The sequence below is a fragment of the Scyliorhinus torazame genome, chromosome 5 (genome assembly GCF_047496885.1).
Source record: "Scyliorhinus torazame isolate Kashiwa2021f chromosome 5, sScyTor2.1, whole genome shotgun sequence".
NCBI lineage: Eukaryota > Metazoa > Chordata > Chondrichthyes > Carcharhiniformes > Scyliorhinidae > Scyliorhinus > Scyliorhinus torazame.
Window position 1 is genome coordinate 242,518,062 of NC_092711.1, and position 27,658 is coordinate 242,545,719.

The window sequence follows — 27,658 nt, forward strand, 5'->3', positions numbered from 1 at the left end:
AAATTTAAGACTATTCTATTGATCTCAGTTTAGCAAATGATTTACCTGAGAGGCCATCCAAGATTTTCCATCCAATATCAAATTATTAAATGGTAAATGTAAATACAATGGCCTGAATTCAGACAGGGCCAATGGGAGTCTCACCTGCCAGTTGGGGAAACCCCAGTCAGTTCTGTGGGGGAGATCCGACGGAAATGGTCACAAAAGGGCATTCCCCCAAATTGAGATCTCCGGCGATGGGAGTCCAACCCGCTAAAAGCTGCCAGCCAATCAGAGACCACCAATCATCATTGCCTCCAGCACCAGTAGGAGTAGTGGATTGTGGCAGCACTTCACACACCAGAGGCCCAGGGTCATCGTGGGAAGCCAGGCCAAGGGTGAGTGAGGGCAGGGTGGGGGTCGCAGGCAAGGTGGTGGCTTTTAGCGGCAAACCCTGCCTGATGTCAGGTCCCATGATTGGGCGCAGAGTGCCTGACTACCAGGGGCCTCCTCAGGAGGTAGCTGACAAACCCGACAGATTTTGCAGGACGGCCTTCCACGATCCAGGAAGGCCAGGTGGGCTCCATTTAATTCCTGAACCACCACAAAAAACTACGGTGGGCTCAGGGATAATGGGTGGCAACTGACTCCCTAATGAGCCGAATTGAAATCTCACTGCTGGCAGTCAAGAATCCTGCATGAGCCCCTCCGCTCTCCCACTTAGTCAGAGGAAGTTTTTCTGCTGCGGGGAAGACTGACACTGGACCTCTCCCAGGATTAAGTGGGCCTGGCTGCCATGGTTCCTACCATGACGGTCTGCATTAAATCCAGCCCAGTGTGTGACTCTCAGCTTGTACAAAATTAAGTTAATAACTTTTAATTAAGTGTTGAGTTGAAAGCCTAATCGTGTTCGTCCAGTTTCTATTCAAATCATTTTTTAAAGATACATAAGCTGTGAAATGTTGTCAGACACTAAAAATGAATTCCTATTTACTGAGGAAAATAAGTAATAGGTTGTTTGGAACTCAGAATGGACAGAAACTGCCATACACATATATTCAGTAATGTCCATCATTGTAAATGAAGGGCTGAATTTCCGTTTGGCTCAGGAGGCAGGACAGAAGGCTGGTGAGGATACAATTCCATAAACTCAATCGGGATGCCAGCTTTCTGGCACAATCCAGCCTCCTGGTGATTTTGGAAGATGCAGCAGTTCCTGTACACTGGCCCCTGCCTAACATGGTGGGTAACCAGGCTGCCAACTCTTAGTGGAAGAACTGCGACAACAGTAACTGAAAGCGTTAATGCAGACCCCAAGACCTGGGTGCACTGAAAGGCAGGTCCTTAGACGTTAGAAGTGGTTAAGGTTTCACAGAGAGCAGGATCTGGATGTGGGGCCTGAGGTGGGCAGGGTGCATTTAGCTGAAGTCGAACCTGATTTTATTGAAGTAAAAACTGAAATTATTGAAAGGCGACAAATGCAATTCCGTCGACCAAACTAATCATGATATTGTTGAATAAATCATTTATTTGATGCTATGGATTTGTTTCGAATTTTATTTTTAGCTTTTGAAATTTGTGTTCCGAGACAGACAATTTAAAAAAAATGTAGTGTATCAAAAAAAATCAGAACAAAAAATAGTTTTGAATCAACTTATAGAGTTATACTTAAAAAAAGAACGTGACCTGAGGATGCAAGAATGACTATATCTAACTGACACTCCATGAACAGCAAATGGATGAACACAAAATTACCCAAAGCTTCATCTTAGCAGCAGAATATGTGTAACATGTTATATGCTGTAATGCTCCCTCGGCAACAGAAATTAACCTGCAGTTGACCTCAGCATCAAATGACTGCCTTTCTATCATTATTTTATATAGCTCTGACATTTTTTTTGAAATGTGATGTTTGAAACGTATGTATCAGTAGAAAAATATGAAATAGCTCCTTGTGGGATATAGTATGGTTCTGCAGCTGGCCATTTTGAAGAGGAATATAGTGACATGTATGTGAGTGATGGTGATACATAGTAATAAAAACACACACACATACTACAGACTTGGCAAAAAATGTGTTTTGGTTCTTTAAGTGTTAACAATGTTCAGAACCATTTACAGACCAACAATGTTATCTTTCTGTTAACAGGCTGTAAAACAAAGCTTCAAAACAGTGCAAGCATGATCATATAATTCACAGTTCAATTTGTCACTACTGGCAACATTCCTAATGCCTCGAAAATGAATACTTATGAGTAGAATAATGATACTTAAAGAGTAAAGTCAGCACTGGGAAATTCATTAATGTTGCAATCTGACCAAAGTGAAATTTAGCATTGATACTAAAATAAAGCACCATGATCGGTAATGTAAAACAATTAATTACATTTTAAGTGCAACAGCGGAAAAGCAAAGTCAATTTAATGGGCACCATGCTCTTAAAAACATTTTGATGCTTAACACATTCATATAGAGATTACTTTTCGACAATGAAGGCACAGAACAGTGTCTTAATTGAATTGTCTTGAATTCTGGGGCAAGAGTCTAAAGTCTAATGACTGTTTTAAAAACCTACTTTCAATTAGGTTGTTCAAAAGAATTCAATAGGATATACAGATTAGTGCCAGGCGAACTGTGTAAGTCAAAAAGTCCTTTCAGGATTCCTGTGTTAATGATTATTTACAATGAATCATGCATTCATTGTTCCTCTGTTCTGACATGATCCTTTATTACTGTCTTTTTTTAATCCACACAAATGAGCCTAGTGTAACAGCTGTGCGATCTTAATGACAATTTCATCTCAGTTTTAATGGTTTGGAGCAAATAATTAAAACCTGTATTTACCTTCCGCTGCTTAGCTGCAATTCAGTGTTTTTCATTTTGTATCCAAGCAATGACATATTGATGTCACAGATAATAAATCACTCCAATTTGTTCGTCTCTGAGAACAACAGCCTTAATCTTCATTTATGACTACAAAGTCCATTTCATGGAAGCCTCTGATAAAATACTCAATTACCATTTTTCTGCCGCATATACACTGCACAATTCAATTGTCATGCTGATAAAATGTTCAGCTTAGCAGATAAACTGCATATAATTTCAGCAGAACAAATGTCAGGAGCATTTAACATAAGCAAGAATTTGCTGATTTTTGTGCAGTCTTTTTTCAACGAACTGACACCAGGATTCGATATTTTTTGCCTAAAGCTGACAATTAGAATATTTTCCTGACACCTGCTCCCAACAGTAAAACACTTAATATATTAAAAATTAATAAGGCAGCAGACTGCTAGAGTTCCTGGGTCATTTGGAACAAAGATTACAAGGCACAGAATCCAATGCAAACAGGAAGAAGTAAAAGAGATAAAAGAATGGAGGAAGCAAATGAATGACGGCCAAAAGAGAAAGAGAGCAAAAAAGGACAAGAAATTTAGAATTGCTATTCATTCAGATGAGAATTCTTTGCCTCTCAGAGTTGTGAAAATATTGATATTAGGATTTGCTTGACTTTATTTTTCCACCTCGCTTGTTTAATTTTCTCATTCATTTCGTTAAGTTCACCATTTTTTTGATTTAATTTTACGCAAATTATGCCCATTGAGTTTTCTTTCCTCCCGCAAGCTTTTTGACAATTATATATTAAAAACTTTGAAATGCAACCCAGAGTTGCCCCGCTAATCTATGCCACACGTATCATCTCCGTGGAATCACTTTTTGCACCCTCCTTCCTATCTCACTTACTAAACTGACGCCATCTGGTGTTGCTCCAGAACTCGACCACAATCTGCCAAGTGGGATATTTTGACTAAAATAAATGAAGATGTCTTCCACCAATTATTTTGCGTCGGTGCATCAAAAGATAAATTAACTAAACAAACATTTTCCAGGACTGCCACAGAGAACACAAGTGTCAAACAAAGGAAGCCTAAGTAAGTTATTGATCTGAAAATGTGCAGCAAGTTACATTTGTTTCAGAAAACACATAGGTCACAACTTCTTGATAACACAAATACTTCATGAGAGTCACTGGCCCAGGTTTAAAAAGTTGCCTATTAAGTGGAACCACAGCAGGAAGTTTATTTTCAAGGTTTACAAATTAAAGGCAGAAAACTTAAAGAGTAGAATGCAAAAGCATTACATTTAGCAAATACCAAAAAGTCCAACTGCGCATACCAACAAAAATAAACAATCCCCAAACGTAAGCATATCTTTCTACTGAGCAACCTGCTGCAATTATCTCAAGAATCTGAGTAATAAATTCTAGGTGGAGTTTAGGTTTCGGTTGAAGAATTGTAAATAAAAATTTCACTCCTTTTTCTTCTGTGCTGAAGGCAATAAGCTCTTATTAGGCCACGGTTCCAAGGATCCCAGCAGCCTTCCATTACCTCTGATTTTGTATTTATAGTTCTTTAGCCATTAAATCTTCCCATTTCACCCATCATCCATGAGGAAAAAAGGCAAGTAGGTGATTCGCTCTGGCAGTGCTGTTTGTAGGTTGGTTGATGTGCTGTGTGTAACAATCACACAAATTGTCTTGCCCTCTAACTGGTTGCTTTAAGTGGGGAAAGCAGCTAATTGCCAACCGATATCTGCTTGATAAAATCAGGAACATAACAAGCACGACATCAGAACCAAAAGTCACATTCTACCATTCCATATCACGCGATAGCACAATACCTGCACATTGAAGTTATAGCACCAATCAGATGGGCAGCACCGTAGCACAGTGGTTAGCACAATTGCTTCACAGCGCCAGGGATCTGGTTTCGATTCTCAGCTTGGGTCAATGTCCGTGCGGAGTCTGCACGTTCTCCGTGCCTGTGTGGGTTTGCTCCAGGTGCTCCGGTTTCCTCCCACAAATCCTGAAAGACGGGCTTGTTAGGTGAATCGGACATTCTGAACTCTCCCTCAGTGTACCCAAACAGGCGCCGGAGTATGGCGACTCGGGGCTTTTCACACTAACTTCATTGCAGTGTTAACGTAAGCCTACTTGTGACACTAATAAAGAATATTATTTGCAAAGATCCTCATTCGTAAGCCGTAGGAACATACTGTAAACTTTTATTTTCTGTATTTTGGATGCTAGAAAGCTTGTATGAAAAAGATAAATAAAATTTGGCACAAAATAGCACTGACTTGGTGTATGATGGAAAAGCTATCGGTGGATAACTCATGCGCGTAAGTTATTTGAAAATAAGATTTGGTCTGAAACATTCAATTTAGTGTGGTTCAGCCAGTAGCTTTGCTGGATTCCTAGCAAGAAGGTTGCAGATCAAAGTTTCAAGGCTCAATTCCACTTGCCACCATGGGATGAGCTTTGCTAGTCTCTAATCAGACTGCTAGTGATGCATTCCGTCTTGGTCGAGGGTGAGAGTGAGGAACTGATCCATTTTGTTTTACCTCGAATGTGCCTCCTGTTAGTGCGTCAAGTGGCAGAACCGATGGTCTGAAAAGTTTTGCAGTCCAGGTCATCTTGGTCAATGGGCTACATGACGGGCAAGCAGCAGTATTGGAAGAGGAAATTAATGGAGGAACCCCAAAATATGTAAATATTCATCATTTAAAATGTTATACACTCAGAAGCATTTCTGATATTCTTTTCAACCGAGCCCAACAGATCTACCACACAATGATTAAAGATATGTGGCAACACAATTGGCAAAACACACTCTAAATACATATAAATCATCAAACAAATGAATCATGAAATGAATATGTAAATTGTGCATTTAACCTCTCTTTACACAGCAGTGACTGTCATTCTCTTGTAAATTTAAGACCATTGTAATCTCGCGACTCTAAAAATGCTTTGGTAAAAGCATGACATATTCAGTAATAAGTAAACAGTGAGTCGGAACCCCTGAGCAATTTGAATTACTGTTGGAACGGGGTGAAAAAGGCAACACATTCATGTGCTAATGTAGGTTCTAGATATGATATGAATATTTGCCTAACAAAAAACCTCCTGTCTTTTACTTGGTGAAAAAATAATGAATGTCAACATAAAATTCCCTTTCCTGCCCTTTGCTCATGGCTGACGTTCAATTATAACAAGAAAAACAGCAGCTCATCTCTGTGCTGGGAAAGAAAATGAGTCAGGCACTGATTTATAGCCTGCTGAAAATCCATCCTTGTAATGGACCAATCTTTACATGAGACTGCTATCCATTACTTTAACTGGGGCCTCCCTGCCCTGATGGTGCTATAGGACATCTGTCAGCACCAAAGAGCTTCAACTGAACAATGGCATCAACAGACAAATTTCCTTTTATCTCGGTGTTAGCGAAACTCTCTGGGCTCATCGTCTAATAAACCTGGCTTCAAGTAATTGAAATAATTTAATTAACCAATGTAATTTGTAAAGATGAGGCGGCAGTTAAAACTGCCGTATCTCCTTTCAAACTGACATTCTTATTAAGTCAATTTCACAAATTCAAACTCAGCCAACCAGAGATTCCCCATAATTGGGCTGACTTTTAGCAGGTCCATCACAAAATACTCGGTTGGATGGTTTCAAATTTTCTGAACAAACACACAATGGGGAGGTGGGGGGAGTCCGACATGTACAATTTCAGACATTTCTCTGCACCTAACAGCTGGTGACATGCTGACCCTCACAAAAAAAATTGCGGAGGATTCTTTTTTTTTGTCCAATTGTCCCATGCTATAGTTCTTCGCTGAAGTCTCCAGCATTTCAACTCCCCCTGTAGTTTTCTAACACTGGAGACAAAACTGCCAGCATTTGAACTTTTTTTTTGTCAAGCAACAGAAAGAAGTGGGAAGAGGTATCAAGTGCTGACTGATCTTCTCTCTCGTAAGTCCCTCGCTCCATTTGGTTGGAAACAACATAGCGTAGGTCAAAAACATTTCTATAAAAAACATATTTTTCAACCAATAATAAACATGTCCAAATTAACCATTCCCTTTCATTATTCTCACACAGGCGGTTGCTCAGACAGTAACTTTGTGTTGAAAAGCTACCAAGTAATATGCAGCTTCCTTGTAGATATTATAGATGTGTAATTTATGCAGTAAAATCCTGTGGGCTTTTTTCATAAAGCTATTATAGTCTTATGAGACCCTGGGGATTCTTTTTTAACACAGGGCATTTACAAATAATGAGAGAAGTTGACATAAAAGGTAACTTTTTAACCTAACATTTGAATCAGAGGTTTGATTTTATGTTGTAACTGACCATACACTTTAACCTAATGTTAATTATCTTTGCAAACAGTATGATGTCACTAAACCCAATTCCAGTGGGCAAAATAGAAATGAGATAATACCCATTGTAGCATTCTGTAATGATAGCTTGACATCTTCCATGGAAATAAAACAAATCCAATTTGGATGGGTTCTGTTGAGAAAACTAAACAGGAACCTTTCATGGTGGTAGTACAAATAAGATCATTTTTATAATTCTGTTAACAATTTACTATTAGTTCTTAACTGTTGAATCAATGTTTGCCTTTGTTTACATATTCTTAGTTTGTTAGCTCTGTAATGTTGCATGCATATAATCTTAATTTTTTTAAATGTACTTGGAATGGCGTGTCTACTGGTGAGGAAAAAAAGTGAAAACGTAACCAAGAAACGATGTAACCAAAATGATCAAACCTGATAAAGCACATCTGCCTGGAATCCTAAACTCTGGTAAATCTTAGTGAACATGTCCATTCAGAGGATTATTGCTTGTCAAAGTTTTAAAGGCTGCTTTTTATCTGTGTACCCACTAAACAGAATTGAATAAACATTATTTTAATTTAGCTCAGAAACGTTATCTTGTGGTTCAGTTTCTTCAAGAAACCATGTTAAAATTTATATGTCACGATAAAACCTTTTCTTATAACACTTTTTATTTAATCCTTATCTTAATAAGTATTTTTTACTTGGCAAAAGAAAATCTTTAAAACTGCCTTATTATCCTAAAGCAGTCTTGTTTTTCCCACCTAGCACAGCCAAGAATATCATTAGCAAACAACCAAAGAGATTAGCGGAGTCATAGACTCTTTTGTCGTATTTGAATATGATGTCGGTCTGGGTTGCATGGCTGTCTGGACTTTGAGTCAGTGAAATGGTCATTAGAGTGAATGGAAAGGCTGCCAACAGGGCTACTAATTTAGACTGTCAGAGCCGCCGTCTTTGAAATTTCCTGAGTGGTAAAGCAAAGCTTTTTAAAAATCTTTTCCAAAATCAGTAGCATCACGTATCAACTATACTGCATTCCCACATTTACATTGATGATGCAATTAAACTGGGCAAAGAGTTAAATAGTTGAGAACATTATCTGGAACAGTTTTATGTATGGCAGCTTCTGTTGATGTCAAACACAAAATGGAACAGTTATACTGATTAGTCATTGCCTGATATGGATGCTAGAGTTTTGTGGCCAACGAGCATCATATCTGCAAAGGATCTGGCTTCATTCCTGCTACTGTTTAACCCTGCATATATTTCTAAAATAACCGACACTCAAAAGTGATCTGCCTGATCAGAATGACATATTTATTGCCTCATTCTCTGGTCTTACATGCAGGCTGAAAAATCAACATTTGAGTCATAAATTTTCTCCACAGGCAATACTTTGTGCATGAAAACAGCACAGGCTGGCCTTTACCAAGGCTGAACGTGATGTCTTAAAATACGCAGGAGCTGATTCAAGGAGTAGATGCCTTTTGACATTGTAAATTAGAGATGCATTTGGACAGATCAATAGCTCTGATTTAAATTATTGCAGTTTCCAAAGGTTCTATTAATAAAATTGTTGTTAGGTTCCTGAGTTCTAAACCCCACTAACTGCTGTCTGTTGACAATTCTAAAAGATAGTTTTGAATATTCAAATGAACGAATGTTTGGTAGATTATAAATCTGTTTCAAAATGCAAAGTAGTGTACAAGAAATACTGCCTGCATAGTTCAGTCAGGGCACCCTTTAGGATTACAGTAATTCAGTTTGAATGGCAGAATAAAAGAATGAAGACTTAAGTTCCTAAAGCAGCTGGTTTCACAACATATACAAATACCATACAGAAATAAGCAAAGATGATCAGATGGCTCATAATACAGTAAAGACTCCTCACAAACGGTGAGTTTGATCTCAGATCTATTGGTTGGTTGCTGTGGAAAATACTGTAAGATGAACAATTACAGAGTGTGCTTGTTAATTTTTAGTGTCGTCTTTAACATATTGATTATTGGTGTTACATCAATCAAAGAAATGAAGGCCCTAATGAAATGAACTCCTCTCTTCCACTCTCCTGGCATGCTCAAAATATGTACAAATTCTATCCAATCTTATACTCAATTCTTACAATGACACATATTTATAAAATACACCCTGTAAATTTGACAAAGCTAGGTTTCAAATTTTAATTTTCATTCAATCAGCTGAGAAGGTGGTGACAGTGCCATTCTGAAAAGCATGCGAAAATTACTACTTTGTTCTGATTATCAATTAATTAAACTGCTCACTGCTAGTAGCGTTATAGGTTTAATAAATTGTCTAAAAACTACCGCTCTGTCATTGTCTGCTCCTTATTTGCTCATGTTTGAAATAGCCCTACTGAAAAATAAATTGTCATGTAACACACAAGTGGACTCTTATGAAAATGGAGACATCATGAGACCATCCAACATAGTGGGAACATGCAACTTCTCATTATTTCTGGAGCAACACTGTTTTGGAACTGGTTCAATGACACAATCTCTTCCTCTGCAATTATATGTTCAGTTTAATTAATTGGATCTTAATACACTCAATTGAGTTGTTACTTTGTGAGCAATTTAAATTCAGTATCTGAATTGTTTCCTGTGTCCAGGGGTTTATGTAAGCTAATTTTTACTTCCCCGCCACTACCTGTAACATGGTTGCGTTTTGAGATGAGATACACATTAGAATATGTACAGTCCTGCAGGGATTGCAGATTTAGCAAATAGTTTCATATATCAGAAAATGGTTACAGCACAGAAGGAGACTATTTGGCCCATTGTATCTCTGCTGGCCCTCTGAAGGAGCAATTCACCTGGTGCCACTCCCCTGCCTTTTCCCAATAACCCTGTAAATTGTTACTTTTCAGATAATGATCCAATCCCTTTTGAAAGCCTCAATTCACCCCGCCTCCACTATACACTCTCAGGCAATGCATTCCACATCCTAACCAGCCACTGCGTGAAACAGTTTTTCCACATGTTGCCATTGCTTCCTTTGGCAATTGCCTTCATCCTGTGCCCACTAGTTCTAGATTGTTCAGTTTCTCTCCCTATCTATTCTGTCCAGTCTCCTCATGATTTTTAATACCTCCATCAAATCTCCTCTCAACCTTCTCAAAGGAGAACGTTCCCAACTTTTTAAATGTTTCTAGGTAACTGAGGTTCCTCATACCTGGAGTCATCCCCTGAATCGTTTCTGCGTTTTCTCTAATGCCTTCACATCTTTCTTCAAGTGTGTTGTCCAAAACTGGATGAAATACTCGTTAATTCCAAACCAGAGTTTTATATAGGTTTAACAAAACTCTGTCGCATTTGTACTCTATGCCCCGATTGATAAAGCCCAAGATGATTTAAGCTTTATTAACTGCTTTTTCCACCTGTCCTGCCACATTCAATGATTTATGCACATACACAACCAGGTCGCTTTGTTCCTGCACCCCTTTTACAAATTGTAGCCCTTATTTTGTATTGCCTTTCTGCATTCTTCTGATCAAAATGAATCATTTCACACTTCTCAGCATTCGATTTAATCTGTCACTTGAACGTCCATTCCACCAACTTGTCTATGTTCTTTTCAAGTTTTGCACTGTTCTTATAGTTCACATTGCTCCAAGTTTTGTTTCATCTTCAAATTTTGAAATTGTGTCCTGTACATCAAGGTCTAAATCATTCATATATATCAGAGGTCTTAACACTGATCCCTTGCGAACTCCATTGTTTAACCCTTCTTCAGTCTGAAAAATAACTATTCATCACTACTCTTTATTTCCTGTCACTCAGCCAATTTTGTATCCATTCTACTTCTGTCCCTTTTACTCCATGAGCTATAACTTTGTTCACATGTCTGTAGTGGGCACCACGGTAGCACAGTGGTCAGCACAGTTGCTTCACAGCTCCAGAGTCCCAGGTTCAATTCCCAGCTTGGGTCACTGTCTAGGCGGAGTCTGCACGTTCTCCCCGTGTATGCGTGGGTTTCCTCCGGGTACTCCGGTTTCCTCCCACAGTCCAAAGATGTGCAGGTTAGGTGGATTGGCCATGCTAAATTGCCATTAGTGTCCAAAAACGGTTAGGTGGGGTTACTGGGATGGGGTCGAGGTGTGGGCTTAAGTGGGGTGCTCCTTCCACGGGCCGGTGCAGACTTGATGGGCCGAATGGCTTCCTTCTGCTCTGTAAATTCTATGTCCTATGATCTAGTATGGAAACTTATCAAATGTTTTTTTGAAATCCATGTACATCATAGCAACATCATTACCCTCATCTACCCTCTCTGTTCACTCAGCAAAAACTCAAACAAGTTAGCTAAACATAAGTTTCCCTTAGCAAATCTGTGTTGAATTGCATTAGCCCAAGTTACTATTAATTTTGTCCCAAACTATCATTCCTAAAAGCTTCCCCACCACCAACGTCAAACTAACTGGCTTGTTGTTGGTGGATTTACCTCTCTCCATTTTTTTGAGCAAGGGCATAACATCTCCACCCCTGAATCTAAGAAAAAATTGAACATTATGGCCAGTGCTTCAGCGATTTCTTTTCTTGCTTCCCGCAATATCCTTGGTTGTATCTCATCTGATCGTGGTGCCTTATCAATCTTAATTACAGACAGTCTATCCAACACATTATCCTTATCAATTTTAAACCTTTCAAGTGCTTGAACTGCCTTCTCCCGCACCATGACATGGGCAGCATCTAATTCCATGGTAAAAATTGATGCTAAGTATTAATTTAATATTTCAGCCATGCCTCCTACCTGCACTGGTAAATCCCATTTTGGTCTCTAATCATCCTCCTCTTACCACCCTTTTACTATTTATGTGGCTATGGAAGACTTTTAGATTCCCTTTTATGTCAGCAGCTAATCTTCCTCATACTGGGCGGGATTCTCTGTTCCCCGACCCCAATTTTGTAATCGGTGATCGGGCGGAGAATCCCTTTTGACGACGAAATCGGGGGCGGTGCCTTTTTAACGCAGCTTTCATATGCTCCGCCCACTCCAAAACAGCATCATCGTGGCACACATGGCACGCCATTGGGATGGCCTCAGCACGTCACCTGAAGGCCCTCCCCAATGTTCCACCCCCGATGGGCCAAGTTCCCGATCGCGCAGTTGACGTGTGGCCTCAGCGGTCGGGAACCCGGCGTGGCGGCTGCAGATCGTGTCCAGCGCCACCTCAGTCAAGCGGGAGCCATGCTGCCGGCCGGGGAGACTTCCACGATGGCTGGACAAACTGGTGGGGGTGGCCGGGGGGGGGGGGGGGGGGGGGGGGGGGGGGGCACTATCTGGCAGGTCGGTTCCGCACACGGCTACTGACGTGTTTTACGTGCGACCACTGCATGTCGTCGCTGTGCGCATGCGCGGCCACGGACCCAGCTATTCTCCGGCCGTTTATTTTGTGGAGGCTAGGAGTTTTACACAGTGCAGCTGCTGGCCACTCGCAGGATCGATGAGGGGGCGCCGCCGATTTTTTCCATGTAAAATGCCACAGATCCTCTGCACCTAGCCTCAGAAACGGAGAATTCAGCCCACTGTTTCTTTGCTTCACTAATTTGCTTTTTTAATTCCCCTCTGGACATTCTACATTGCAATGGTACAAAATGAAAAACAGTGCAGAAGCTGGAGATCTGAAATGAAAACAGAAAGTGCTGGAAAAGCTCAGCAGGTCTGGTAGCATATGTGGAAAGCAAAAGAGTTAATGTTTTGAGTCCAATTTCTTCAAAACTCGACAGCATTTATCTCAATTGTATTATCCACTTGACATCTGTCTTCAGAAACAATGTGAGCTTAATTTTAACCTCTATCTCTGTCTTAATTTTAACCTCTATCTTTCACCATCCAGGGAGCTCTGGATTGTTTTGCCATACCTTTTCCCTTCATGGAAGTATACCTTGACTGTACTCAAACTATCACTTCTTTAAAGACAGCCCATTGTTCAGTCACAGCTTCGGCTGCTAATCTCTAATTCCAGTTTATCTGGGTCGGATCCATTTTTAACTCATTGAAGTTGGCTTTACCCCTATTAATTATTCTTACTTGGATTTCTCCTTGTTCTTTTCCACAGCCAACCTAAACCTAATGATATAATTATCACTGTCTCCTAAATGTCTCCCTACTAACATGTGGGCCGTTCCCACAGGTGGAATCTTACAGTCCCGCCAATAGTGAACCCCTGCCACGGGTTTCCTGGTGGCGGGAGGTGCATACAACTGGAAACCCCCCTGGCAGCGGTGGGACCAGAAGATCCCACTACCTGCCAATGGAGGGCCGCCTCTGCTGCTGTAGGAGCACGTGCTAAATCCCTCCCTTGATCTACTGGGCCCACCTCGTTCCTAAGAAGCAGGCTCAGATCTGCCTCCTTTCTCATTTGACTGGAAATCTCTGGCTACAAAAAGTTCTTCTGAACACATTCTAGGAATTCTTGTCCCTCTCTTTCCTTTATACTACTATCCCATTCTATATTTGGATAATTAAAGTCCCCTATTTTCAATTCTCTATAATTCTTGAAATTCCCTATAATGTCTTGCAAATTTGTTCCTCTATACCTTTCTTATGTTAGAACCAAAGACTAAGCTAAGCAATGCAATTGCACCTTTTCTGTTCCTGAACTCTAGCCAGATTCTGTCCTTAATCCCTTTGGGACATCTCGCTCCCGTAACGCAATGTTCTCCTTGAACAATACTGCCACCCCTCCTCCTTTACTATCTTTCCTGAACACCTTGCATCTAAGGATATTTAATACCCAGTACTACCCTTCTTCAAGCCAGGTCTCTGCATCCAACACAACATCATTTTGCCACATGGCTATCTGTCTGCTACTTACCAATCTTACCTAGGCACTCTGTGCATTTGCACACTTTCACTGTAACCCTAATTTAGACTTTATTACTTTCCCTTTTATGCTGATCTCACCTAATATCTTATTCCTGTTCTAGTGCTATCCAACTCTCCACATATTCTTTGCACCTTGGTATTCCTCTTTATTTCCTGGTTCCTACACATTTGCCAAATTAGTTTATGCCCTCTCAAATAGCACCAGCAAATGGCCCTAAAGGAAATTGGTCCCATCTCTTTGGGTGCAACTTGACCAGCCTGTAGAGGACTTGCCTCCCCCAGAATTGATCCTAATCTACCAAGGATCTAAAGCTCACCCTCCTGCATCATCTCTTTAGCCACACATTCATCTACTCCAACCTCCCAGATCTATATTCACTTGCACATGGTTCGGGAAGTAATCTGCCGATTACTGCATTTGAGGTCCTGCTTGCTAATTTTCTACCCAGTTCTGTAAATTCTGACTGTCGGACTACATCCCTCTTTCTACCTATGTCATTGGTACCAAACTGGATCACAGTGGCTGGCTGCTCCCCCTTCGGGGGGCTCTGCAGCTATTCAGTGACATCCTTAACCCTGACACTAGGGAGACAATGCACCCTACTGAATTCATGATTTTGGAGACAGAAACACCAGTTTGAATACCTTTTCAAATATCCTTTCGTTATTACTATTCCAGTCTTCTTCATGCCCCCCGTGCAGCTGAGCAAACCATGGTTTCATGGACTTGGCTCTGGATGCATATCCCTGAAGAGGCATCACTTTCATCAGTATTTAGAACTGAATACTGGTTGGAGAGGGAGATGCATTTATGGACTCTTAAATTATCTGCCAGTTTCTACTTGACTGCCTGGTGGTCACCCTTTCCCACTCTCCCTGTATATTCTTAAACTTCAGGGTAGCCACAATAATGAACAATCTACAACGCTCGCAACCTCATGAATGCGCTGTAGTAATGTAAGCTGCTGCTTAAGCACCAAAACCCATCCTGCATATATGGTTATCCAAGATACTGGAACGGTTCTGGAGTTCCCACACGGAACAGGATGATCACTCCAGGAGCCGGAGTTGCCTTGCAATTCTACTTTATATTAAATAATAAAGCTTCGTCTTTAAAAAAAAAAGACTCACAAGCTATTCAGTTCTCTTCTTCTGTTGTTACTTAAAAATAGGGAGGTTAATAGAAATGTTTTACTTACCATTAATAAAAAAATGATTTAAAAAAATTTAGAGTACCCAATTCTTTTTTTCCAATTAAGGGGCAATTTAGCGTGGCCAATCCACCTAGCCTGCACATTGTTGGGTTGTGGGGGTGAGATCCACGCATACACGGGGAGAATGTGCAAACTCCACATGGACAGTGACCTGGGGCCACAATTGAACCCAGGTCCTCAGCGCCATGAGGCAGCAGTGCTAACCATTGTGTGACCATGCTGCCCCTATCAAAAAATAAATTATTAATTTCCCATCTCTTTAGACAAACTCACTAAACTTAACAAAGGAAAACAAAGCTACAATACTGACTAGTCAATCAATGTTGGCCTTCTTCTGATATCAGAATAAGTTTGATACTTAATTCTCTCACTTCATCGATACTGACCTGCTTCACACTCCTCCTGGTCTGCTTCACACTGGCACTGACCTGCTGCACACTCTACCTGGTCTGCTTCACACTGGCAGTGAGCTGCTGTGAGCTGTACACTTCTCCCAGTCTGCTTCACAGTAATCCTGACCTGCTTCACATTTCTCCCGGTTTGCTTCATAGTGATCCTGACCTGCTTCACATTCCTCCTGGTCACCTGCATCTGTGGTATTCAGATGGGGTTTATCTGGTCTTACATTTGCATTTTGATTCTTGTTTTTATTTCTTCAATGCAAGGCTAATACTAGGATTGCATTACTGTCTTCATGTATGCTAATGGTTTAATTACCAAAACTTTGACATCAAGGAATTCAAAGGTAGATGATACTGAAACTCAGGAATTTATCCAGATTAACTAAATGAAAATTAGAAGAAAATGCAAATGAGATACCAAATAAACATTGTCTCATGCTTAACAATATGTTTGTGAAAATATATGCCAAATTATATATGATTAAAAGAGGCGTACATTAATTGTTCTGTAGACAAGCAGAGGGGAGGTTTAGATTTTCAGTTTTTATTTTGAGTGAACAGAGGCTACATTCAGTTTGAGTCAGAATAAAATTAATTTTGTGTGATTTTGGTGTCAGGGGTTAAACAGAGGGCTGTTCCAAGTCTGCTCACAAGACAGGGCATATTATATTAGTTGTCTGATATACAGGGGCTGTTGACATATAGTTAAGATTCACAGATTTGCAACCAGACAAATCTGATGCCAATCTCTTGCTTAGCAATCCAAATAGGTCAATGTTTTTGCAGTGTTTCAAAATCACACTTACTTTCTCAGAAGCGTTTATACACATTACTCTGACCCATAGCAGCTGCAAAGTCCTTTCTTCTGAGTTTTTTGTAACATTATTATGTGGCTTCTAATTTAACCTTGATAGATAATGAAAGGTTTCTACTAAGTAACCATAAGCTTAAATCAAAAGGAGTTTATAATTCTGTGGTTACCAACAGTCTTTGTTGCAGGCAAACAGAAAAGCACCATGGTTGGAAAAAGGGGAAAGACACTTTCGACCTACAGTGATCAAAATAGTGAGTTATCCCGAAGAATCCAACCTGTTTGTGACTGTTGTTTCAAATACAGTTACATTAGGTACTTGGTAAAAACCATTTGGATCCCAAAAATTAAGAACACAAATTCATGTTGAAACGAATTTACTTGGGTTAACACAAAATGCTTATCTCTGGTATGGTATTGTTTTTTTCTCTTATGTTTCTGCACAGTAAATTCTACAGACATACAATTGTGCACCAGACAAAAATATCCATAATATATCACTTTAGCAATCTCTTTTAAAAACTTCAAATTCTATTTTGCAATAGTCACTATACTCTTGTTCATCTTGTCTTTTGTTCGTATCACTATTTTAGACATGAGAATGTATGTTCAGAAATTATCAAAGAAATAGTGGTTTAAAGAAAATACAGACAATCAATACAATCCATTGCTACATTTTTCTGAGACAGAGAGCCCCTATTTTAGCTGGTATTTTATGTCAAACTTTCTCCATTATGAGCAATGCAAATAGCACTTCATAATAGTGGGTGTGTTACACAGGACACGTTTTTATGGTAATTTGCAAGTATTAAGAACCAAGGTGTTATTTCGATGATAATGTGATTTCCAATCTTGTATATAATTCAAACATAAAACGCAAGTGTCAATATCCAGTGTCATCATTTTATAAACGTACACACAGAACCTCTTTTAGTATTACAAATCACTGCGAAAAAAATCTCAAATTTCAGATACTTTGATCCCTTAAAGTAACTTATCTAACAAAGAATGATTAAAGAGCTTGGGCGACTCTTATCTCCCTGCTCCATCTATTGTGTTTACAAAAGAAACCCTCATGTTATTTTTCTTCTGTTGAGGCTGCCACATGAATCTAAAATTTAACTTTATTTTATCAGCTGTGCTGAAACTGTAAGCCAGGTGTTCTGAAACCTACCCACGCTCTGGAAATTACATCAGGGGTATAGATTACTCCTATTGTGGCTTCAAAGAAAGCAATAAAATGTTCTGCATGCTCTCCTTCATGTTCCTTAATTTCTCTCATTTTATTTGATCACCCAGAACAATTCTGAAAGTCATTAAGTCTGAAATGAACCTGATACAGACTTGCTTTTTTAAATGAAGAACACCCACTCATCCCAATCGCACCCCGTCACCAAATCCATACTGCACAGTACCATACAGCCCCAGTCAGTTACAATTGTAATAGGTCAGCCAGGTCCCTTTTACTGACAATACCAACCAACTGGCTTAAAAGATATCAAATGGTAGTGCCCTCAAAAATACTTTTTTTCCCTGATTAACCGAAGAGCAATGTTCTGGTGTAAAGAGCAAGGTCATCTGCCAATAACAAAGTAATGCAGTAAATCATTTGTGCTTCACAAATAAATTCCACATCAGTAATTAAAACCACGCTTCTTGGCTTGTGCTATCAGCTCATCAAATACATTCCTCATCTAGAATAACAGATCCACATCTGCAGTCATTATACCATGCAAGATAAATCAATCCACTGAGTGATGCTTTGGGGCATCATGTCTCCCTTTAAACTTCACTGTATTTATTTCCCCATGACACATTTGACATTCTATTTACTGTAGGCAAATGAAAATCAACATACCATATTGCAAGCAGAGCACAAAATATACTTTGATTCAATCCTGTTAACAGTACGTCTACCTTGGTTGATGCCAGGTGAGTTCCTAACTTGGACATCTATTTTTCAACTGGTTTATGTCAAAATGTCAAATTCTTAAAAATTATCAAATGGTTCTGAGAATACTAAACGTTTCCTAATTTAATTCATTTTGCAGCAGAAATAAACAGTTTAAATATATTTTGCTTGCATGGATATGTTGAATTGTAATTCATTTAGTATTCATCACATGAAGAATCCTGTACAATTTATTTTAATCTAACAGCTACCTTATTCGCAAAACTAGAACAACTGACAATGTCCATTTTGTGGCATTTGTTTTCACACAGACAGTACTTACAGAAATAGTAATGAAGCTCATTTAACCTGGACTTTTGTTAACATGTATATTTATATACATGTTAACGTTTATCTTGCAGGCTATTTTCTGGAATTATGAATGTCAGTTCCAATTTTATGCATTCCTGATTGCATATATCCAGATTCAGAAACATCTATTCAAGACATCACTCCTAATTAGATGATTAGTGCTCCGAAGGACGGTAGATGGGTCATTTACATAATTTAATCATAGAAAGTTAGCAATGCATATTTCTGTATGCATTTGTACAATTATCTTCCTTCCTAGGGCTGTGATATTAATGTGATTAAACAATATTTCTGCAAACAGCAAGTGTGTACTCTATTAAACCTCTGCTAGAGGCAAATGAAAAATTAATTTTTGAAGACAATCATTTTTTTTCAACATGACTGATAAATATAGCATATGTGACGGAATATTTCTGAAGTGTAGTTTGCAAAAGGCAAAATGACAGGGGGCTAGAAATTATGTGGTAAAAAAATACTGCTGAGCCATTACATCCATGTATAACAATAGAACAGTGGAAACATGCACAGATGTTCATCAGTAATGCAATTTCCATCCAATTTCCTAAATGCAGTCCCTAAGTGCAAAATAGCTTAACGTTATGTTTAGCTTGCAGTTCTTCAATAAATAATGAATGCAATAAAACCTGCAGATCAATTTCAAACCGAGGAATTATAAAGGATTGTTTTACTCGCCTCCCATTCCTGATCTGAAAAGTTTTGTTTTAATCCAATGAGTTTGACAGGTCAGTCAATTGCAAAGTTATAGTCTCGCAGAAGCCTAGCTGGCAATACATGCTTATCATTTATATATCTGTCAGGATAACAAGCTAAGAATAACACAGAGACATCAAAACATGCACAGAATCCATATCCGAGGCGATTCATTTAGATGTGCCTCCATTGATTTATTGTACAAACTGCAACATCTGCAGTCTGGAAAGAAGCTCTGGAAAATTAATTCGCGATCAATTCAAATGGAACAAAAAGAAATGTGCACTAGATAAATCAACCTGCGGTTTAATTTGGTATCTTGGTCTATTCCGCAGCTCGAATTGTCTGCTAATTGTGAATGTCTTTGACACTTTGGAGTAAGTTTTTTTTTTGTTTTTGCTTGATTAGAAATGACAACAGCGAGTCCTGCAGGCTGAAACAGAAAACATACAACCCCCAGCGAAACGGCGCTGATCCCCAATCGCTGGTAAGTGAACACAAATGTTACGGTGTTTTCGGGTAGCAAAAAAAAGAAACAAACCACCTTTGCCTAGTTTAACTTCCCGCGATCGGGAACATCGTGCTGGCGTGGACAGCCACCCCCTTGTGCTAGTTTAACACATGTACAACGCGCGAGCATCAAAGTGATGTTCTCATGTACTTGCCACTGGTAGGGCTATCTATCATATGTTCCTTGCAAAACGATGAATAGATATAATTAGAAGATGTTTTCACTTGGGATGACTGTACTTGCATAAATTTTGCTGATCTGGGTTCCACGCGTTGCAAAGCTACCAGGAGGGTTCAGGGGGAGGGCGGGGTGGAAGAGTGAAGCTGAAACGTGACTGGGGACGGACAGAGATGAAATTGTGGACGGTGCCCAAACGCCAGGGCTGTCGATGTTTCTTTCTGCCTTTAATGCTCCGCGGCAGTTTTAAAAACCTAAGGTATCCGTCTCTAAGTGAGAATGAATTCCACAATGTTTCGATCATTACAGACTCCACCCCCCCCCCCTCCCTCCCATTGACCAGTGGTTAAAATTCCCAAACAGGTGACAATGGGGAAGGGGCGATGGGTGAAAATCATGAAAGGGAAAAGTACTGAGCGCAAAGAGAGAAACAAATTGCAGGAGACGAAGATAAAAGGGGAGAGATCGAGCTCACCTTGCGTTGGTACAATCGTTGAACAAAGTTTCAAAGTCTTTCCTGCATATGAGTTTGCAGCGGTTGACGCCGGGCTGGATGGCTCCGAGTCCTCTGAGGATCCTGACCTGTTCTACGGTGCAGACCACGGGCGTTATATCCAGTCTCTTTAACTTGGTGTAAACCGTGTGCAGACCGCCCACCAGATGCTTAAGGAAGAGATCAAAAACCTGCGGCAGGCAGATCAGCTCCTGCCCGTCTACACTGAAAGACGCCACTTTGACTCCACGGAGCTCGACCATCTTACACTCGTTGCCGCTGTTGATGTTGTTGTTACTGATGCTGCTGCTGAGTTTGGGAGACTCGGAGGGGCTGGTGTAGACGGAATCGGTGCGGAACAAGCCTCCCGCTATCGGGGCGGAGGTGGGTGTCAGAGGGGGCGGCGGTATAACGGGAGCGGACACAGCCATGGCCACTTTTCCACATGTACTTTTCTGTGTCTCTCTGTGTCTCTGTGTAACGTAGTAAAGAAATGAGTGCGAGGAGCCGCAGTCACCTTACTCTGCCCCTGGCCACGCCCCCTCCATTGTGAAACTGACACCACTCGCACCCAATCCGCCGCTCCGCTGCCCCGGCACCCGCAACTATTGGACGCTCGCCTTGGAGCTCTACCAATCGCGGATCTGGGGGCGGAGTTCGCGGCTGCCCTTCGCTCAAGTACGTGCTAAGCATGCATCAGTAAATCAGTGAATGGACATGGGCTATTCTGCTTGCCTTTAAAGCCGCACCCCCCCTTATCTCTCTCTCCCTCGCCTTTCCCCAAAGTTTGTTGACGTCTCCCAAGTTTAAAGTTTCCCCACCTCCCGACCCACCAATCCTCCGATATCGTTATCCTGTCCGATAAATGCTTCCTTTTGCTTAAAACACGTTAACGCCGGCTGATTTGAATGACTTTTCCGCCACCCACTTCATTGAAGGAGATTCTGCTTGCTTGGAAGATATTTGAAAAGTGTGTGTGGGCATTTGAAAAGACAACTCTCAAGACTAGGAGGTTTCGGCTGGTTTTCCGCGTTTACGAAATTCATTTTTAAAAAAAATACGTCAAAAACACCGCGTTTCATTCTTCCACTCCAATATTGTATTTTCCTTTGATGCAACTCGTTAATGCCACATATGGCACACACAATAGCATCATTAGTATGCACATTCATGTCAATAAAACGTAAAAGAACATTTGGTTAAGCAAACGTGTCTGAGGTTTGCATCTTGAGATTGTTGAATGCTGTATTTTGGGGTCACCCAAAACTGAATTGGGAATTATAAACCAGGAAGGGAGGAGTGGATAAACCGGGAATCAATCGCCCGTAAAACGCGCAACGTAGAAACCTCATGGCTCGTCTTATGAATGAAGGTGCGATACTGGAGAATATACCTTCATTTGGTAGAAATGAGACCCAGTTTAACGTGGCCCCGATGCTGGGGTGGGAAATCCTCTGAAGTAATTGCCCAGCGTGGGCAGGTTAAAATGTTCACAGAAAGTCTGTTTTGTAATCCGACTTTCCTTTGATCGCTTCGCTGACATGTTTGGGGGAGCAATGAAAAGGGAGGCGCTGGAAGCCCTCAGCTGGTCTGACAGCATCTGCGGAGGGAGAGAAGCGTGATTAGGGTGACACCAAGCTGTCTCACTCTCCACGGATGCTGCTCGACATTCAGGATATTTGCAACATCTTGTTTTGATTTCAGATTTCCAGAATCCGCAGCATCTGTGTGTGTGTGTCTTTTTGGAGTTGCAATAGGCGATCAGAGGCCTCCACACCAGACGTATTGCTGTGGACGCCAAGAGGACGCTTTAGGACTACATCACTAGTTGTACAAAAAGGGTCTGCTTATTTTTAATCGACTGACGCGGGGTAAAACTGAGGAAGGAATTCAAATGGCAAATGTGTATTTTAAATAACCCCGCGTTGTTGCGAACACAACACATGACATGGTATCTATAAATAAAGAAGAATTCGAAGGTATGTATAACACATGGACGATTCGGAAATAAGGTACAAGGATTTCTACGCATTTCAGTTATACAGAAGTAGCTATATCCGGAGTTGTATCTTTTTGGTCAAAATCAACACAGACTCGGCTGCAATATCAAACTGGCATGTCACCTTCCCATTTAAACACTGAACTGAAGCATTAATCCATATGTGGATAATGCGCCAATGGTATTTATATAAAGCAAACGAATAGTCCTACAATAGCTACTGGCTAATGTTTTGTGAATGATGGAATGACAATTTGTAATGTTAGCAATGGCGATGATTACAACCCGTATTTAAACGTATTCATCGACCCTCCCCCCATTTCTTACATCTTTTTTCTCTATAAAAAACTTTAAAATGGCCAACTTTTTGCATAGAAATCTGTCAGTTGGTTGAGACTTTTAGATTACATAGTTTTTCATGAAGACGCAGCATTATTGATTCAGAATTAAAATACTGGAAATACTGCAGATGCTGGAAATCTGAACTAAAAATGCTGGAAATATTGTACGGGTCTAGCAGCGTCTGTGGAGAGAGGAACAGAGTAAGGGAACATTAACTCTCCACAGTTGCCTGTTTCCAGTATTTTCTGTTTCTTATTAATTGTTGTTTGTTATTAGTTCAGATTTTGTTACAGAAAAGTGAATCACAGAATAAGAAGGCCATTCGGCCCATCCGGTGTGCACTGTCTCTCCTGAAAGTGCATTCTACCTGGTCCCACTTCCCTGCTTTATCCCCGTAACCTTGCACATTGCATTTCTATCTGAAAAAGAAAGAATCACCTGTTGAGTACCTGTCTCCACCACCCTCTCAGGAGGTTCTTTCCGGACTCCTCTGGGTGAAAAGAAAATCCTCACATCCTTTTGTCAATTGTTTTGAATCTGCTCCATTGAGTGTGAACAGTTTCTCGCCATTTACCCTATCCATCACCCTCAGGATCTTGAATACCTCTTATCAAGTTAACAGTTTTCATTTCGCAAATGTTTAAATCTCTGCACATCAATGAAACAATTCCAGCGAAAACAACCCCAGCCCAGGGACGCTGTACGCCATCTTTATATCACTCCTGACCAGTGTACATGTACTATGTACCAGAACGCCGCGTTTGGTCGTATCAAACTCAATTGGAAACACAACATATCTCTATTTATTCATTAATGTATTGCATTTATTACAGTAAATTAACCTTACTAATTGTATGCTGAGCAATCTCCATTTACTGAAAACAACCTCGCCAAGAACCTGACCGGTGTTTAAGCTTCCATTGCACAGTATTTTCGGCCTCTCCGAAATTCTAAAGGATCACACATGATTTTATTAAAACCATTCTGTTAATTCTGCACCGCCAGGGTGTTAAAGTAATTCCTATAATTCAGAATGTGAACACAAGGGAAACAAAATCAAATTTTGAACTTCATTATTACTCCAAAACGACTAACAGTCTAATAGACACCATAACTCTGACAATTAAGAGATTATTAGAGTTTTGTTCACTTTTAAAGAAAATAACAACATATTTATGTCCCCGCCTTTACCTCGATGAAATGTTCCAAGGCCCTAACAATAGCACCAATGATGTTTTGTCAACCTTGCGGGCAATGTGCCGTGTTAGTGTTAAGGATAACATGCATGTTGGGGTGCTGGTTAGATCATCAATATATTCGAGTTATTGACTTCATTCTACGGACCACACTTTTTATGGGAAGTTTTCATTTAAACATAATGCAAACCGGGTCGCATTTCCCAGACTCTTCTGCCACGCTTTAGGCTACTCGCAGCTTTATTCTTTTTTAAAAATACGTGTCTAAGCAATGCTCGCTGCTTTACTTTCTCAACAAGTGCATTGTGTGTTTGCAAACGTGTTGATACAGACATACCTTGCTGCGCGGACCCGGGCATGGCTGAGGGCGGCGGTGTGATAATGCCAATCTTACACCAATGCATAACAGTTTAAATAAAAGCCATATCATTTTGGAGGGGTGGGGGGTAACTTTTCTCCTAAACACATTCTACCAGAACGCCGCGTTTGGTCGTATCAAACTCAATTGGAAACACAACTTATCTCTATTTATTACAGTAAATTAACCTTACTAATTGTATGCTGAGCAATCTCCATTTACTGAAAACAACCTCGCCAAGGACCGGACCAGTGTTTAAGCTTCCATTGCACAGTATTTTCATTTGTTTCACGGAGATGGGGGTTTCGGTGGCGTAGGTTTTGCAGACTTTAAAACGGGCTCGGATTTGACACACCATTGCCGGTTAGACACCCCACGGCATTCAAAATAATATAATTACATTTGCACACAGCGCGATGATTGTATTGCAATCCAACAAAATGCATGTGTTACCCACAGACCTGCAAAATTAACCTGGAACGGTGCGCTACACGTCCGTTTTCTTTGGAAACCTGGGGTATTTTTACAGCAAACAGGTGGGACATTTTCAGGTTGAGAAGTTGAGAGTTAAAACACAGACGACTTGATCATGTCCTGAATTGAAGCACAGTGTAACTTAGGTTTTCAGATGTCTCCTTCAGTGCAGGTCGCTAATACTTCTACTCGCACGACGCAGAAAAAAAATGAGTTTGATGGCAACGATTTCCCCAATTAAAAATCTGCTCGAACGGATCACAGGAATTAGATGAATTATTGTTTAGGAAGTTGCAAGGCAAGTCTAAGGCAACCTGTTGCAAACTGGTTATTCAAATTTCCTACAACTTTGCACTAATGTTGTCAAACTCAATGAGACAGAAGTCCAAAACGACGTGTTTGCCGCAATTGAGTGACTCAGTTGAATTCGGTTTACTTTGCTCAATTTTTTTTTAAAGTTTAAAAATTAGTTGGATTAACTAAAAGTATCATTCGGGATTTGGAATGATTCCAAACTGATTTAAGGTGCAACTAATGAGCTCATATTAAGTTTGTTGATCAGCAAAGGTCACATTGTTGCAATGTGGACATACGTATTAGCAAATGATTAATACTGCCATGTTCATTTCAAATTGCAAATTGTCTATTGTTTCAGGGTTTCGGGCTTTACATTGCTGCTGACATGTCATACTTATCGACTGGAATGGAGTGATAGAAAGTTGTTTTGCTTTATGCTACCCGCTTACCAGAATTGAATATTAATGTTTTGCTGCCAGAATGGTTGTGATTGAACTTGATGTTGTCTTCTGATGGGCATTGGGGGTGATGCTTTCAGGTTGATTGGCAGCAGTTGGGCGGGACAGGGCGCTGCGGGGCGGATGTCAACTTGAGTGACAGCAATGCGGGGCGGAAGGGTGTCGTTAGTTCCGTGCTCGGGTCACGTGCGGTGTGTGAAGATGGCGGATGCTCTCCCGGAGGAGCTGGATGTGGTGATTCTGGGGACAGGTAAGGAGCGGCTCCGTTCCGTCCACCGGGCCACCTGCCGCAGATGTGAAGGAGCCACTTTGCAGACACCGATTCCCTGTTTCTTTTTTGAAAAAAGTCTGCAGTTGTTTTCGGCGCTGAAGCCGGGCCTTAGGTCCAAGCCCAGAGTCGGGTCAGGAACCCAGAGCCCGCAACAGTACTAACGATCAGTGTGAAAGAGAGATTTACATTTGTTATACAGTAACACCGCTTCACAGGATAGCAGAACGTCCCAATGAACTTGCAGCCATCGAAGTACGTTTGAAGTGCTTTGTCTTAGGCAGTCCCTGGGGATCGAGGATGACTCGTTCTTCCACTCTGGTTCGATGGGTTCTGAAATAGCTGATAAGTGCAACGCGCGATCTACAGCTCTAGCACACCCTGAACAGGTGGTGCTTGAAGGGTTGGGCGGATAGGTTGGCGGTTTGGGTGCTCCCTCCGACACCTCCATTTTACCCTCGCACGTTCCTGACAAAATCTCTTGATGACCTGGGCTTCTTGTGAGATGGCAGGTATGTTTGACCTCTTCAGGACCTTTGAGGACATTCCTAAAGCACTTCTGCTGCCCTCCTGAGAGACTCCTACTGTGACAGCGTTCGGAATAGAGCAGTTTCTTCAGGAGACTAGTGGCAGGCATATGGGCAACACATCCTGCATAGTGGGAGTTTTGTGCTGGGCAAGTTGGCTCGGGAGAGGACAATGCTGTCTTTCTTGGCATTGGATTTGGAGGATCGTGCGAAGGCACCGCTGGTGATACTTAAGCGGTGCTTTAGGTACCAACTGTTGGTTGTCCAAGTCTCCAAAGCATATTGGAGTGCCTAGACCATTACTGCCTGGTAAACAATGACCTTGGTCTCTGGTTTGAAATTCTGATCATCACATACTCTTCCTCAGTCGGCCGAAGACTGAGCTGGCACATTGAAGGCGATGATGAATTTTATTGCCTATGCCTATCTTCATCGAGAGAAGGCTCCCAAGATCTGGAATGTGGCACATGGTTTCCAGTATCTCGCTATTGATCTCGATCAATAGGGGTTTGCTGTGGCAGTTGTTTGGAAGAGGACCTTAATCTTCCAGGCATTTTTTCATATGCTTTGGGGAAGGAATTGACAATGACCTGAAACCCAGGTCATTTTTGAGTGAGCACACACAAATGTCATCTGCATACTGAAGCTCTACTTGATGTTGAAGTGGGTTTGGCTTTGAATTGAAGTTGGTGTAGGTTGGGCAGTTTTCTGTCTGTTCTTTAGATTATCTCCATATCTGTGGGTAATTTGCTGAAGGTAGGATGCAGTATTGTAGCAAGTAAAATGGTGAAGAGTTGTCTCAATGGCTCAACTTTGTTTGACCCCAGGTATCACTGAGGTAGGGATTGAGTCTTTGACTTTGTCAACCGTGGAAGCTAATGGAGTAACCTCCTCAAATTTGGCCGCATGCATAAATTTGACACCATCTTCAGCTTACACCACAATGATGTACAAGCTGTGTTCCTCCTCCACAGAGCAACCACAGACTCGATCTTGGTTACTGCAGTAATGTATGAAAATCAATCAGTTTGGGCATCGTCAGCTCCCACAAGCAGCAATATGATGATGAACAGATAATCAATGTTCAGGTGTTGATTGATAAATATTGGCTGTAATATTTGGACAAATTCCTGTACTCTTTA

General features: G+C 40.8%; 2 protein-coding genes across 6 annotated transcripts in view; one reads left to right on the forward strand and one right to left on the reverse strand.

The window, feature by feature from the left end:
• dacha (dachshund a) overlaps nt 1-21,108 on the reverse strand; it is a 589,340-nt gene extending 568,232 nt beyond the window's left edge. For 2 of the 5 annotated variants that reach the window (XM_072505218.1, XM_072505217.1), the window contains exon 1: nt 20,580-21,100. In XM_072505218.1, the coding sequence (XP_072361319.1) occupies nt 20,580-21,028 (449 nt within the window). In that variant the 5' untranslated portion in view covers nt 21,029-21,100. Of the gene's footprint in view, nt 1-20,579 lie in introns of all 5 variants that reach the window. The other 3 variants (XM_072505220.1, XM_072505221.1, XM_072505219.1) reach the window with 3 other exon arrangements.
• A 4,780-nt stretch (nt 21,109-25,888) lies between these two features.
• Nucleotides 25,889-27,658, forward strand: part of chm (CHM Rab escort protein) — a 189,857-nt gene continuing 188,087 nt past the window's right edge. Inside the window, exon 1 of the mRNA XM_072505223.1 lies at nt 25,889-25,971. Coding sequence (XP_072361324.1) covers nt 25,923-25,971 — 49 coding nt within the window. The 5' untranslated portion in view covers nt 25,889-25,922. The remainder of the gene's footprint in view (nt 25,972-27,658) is intronic.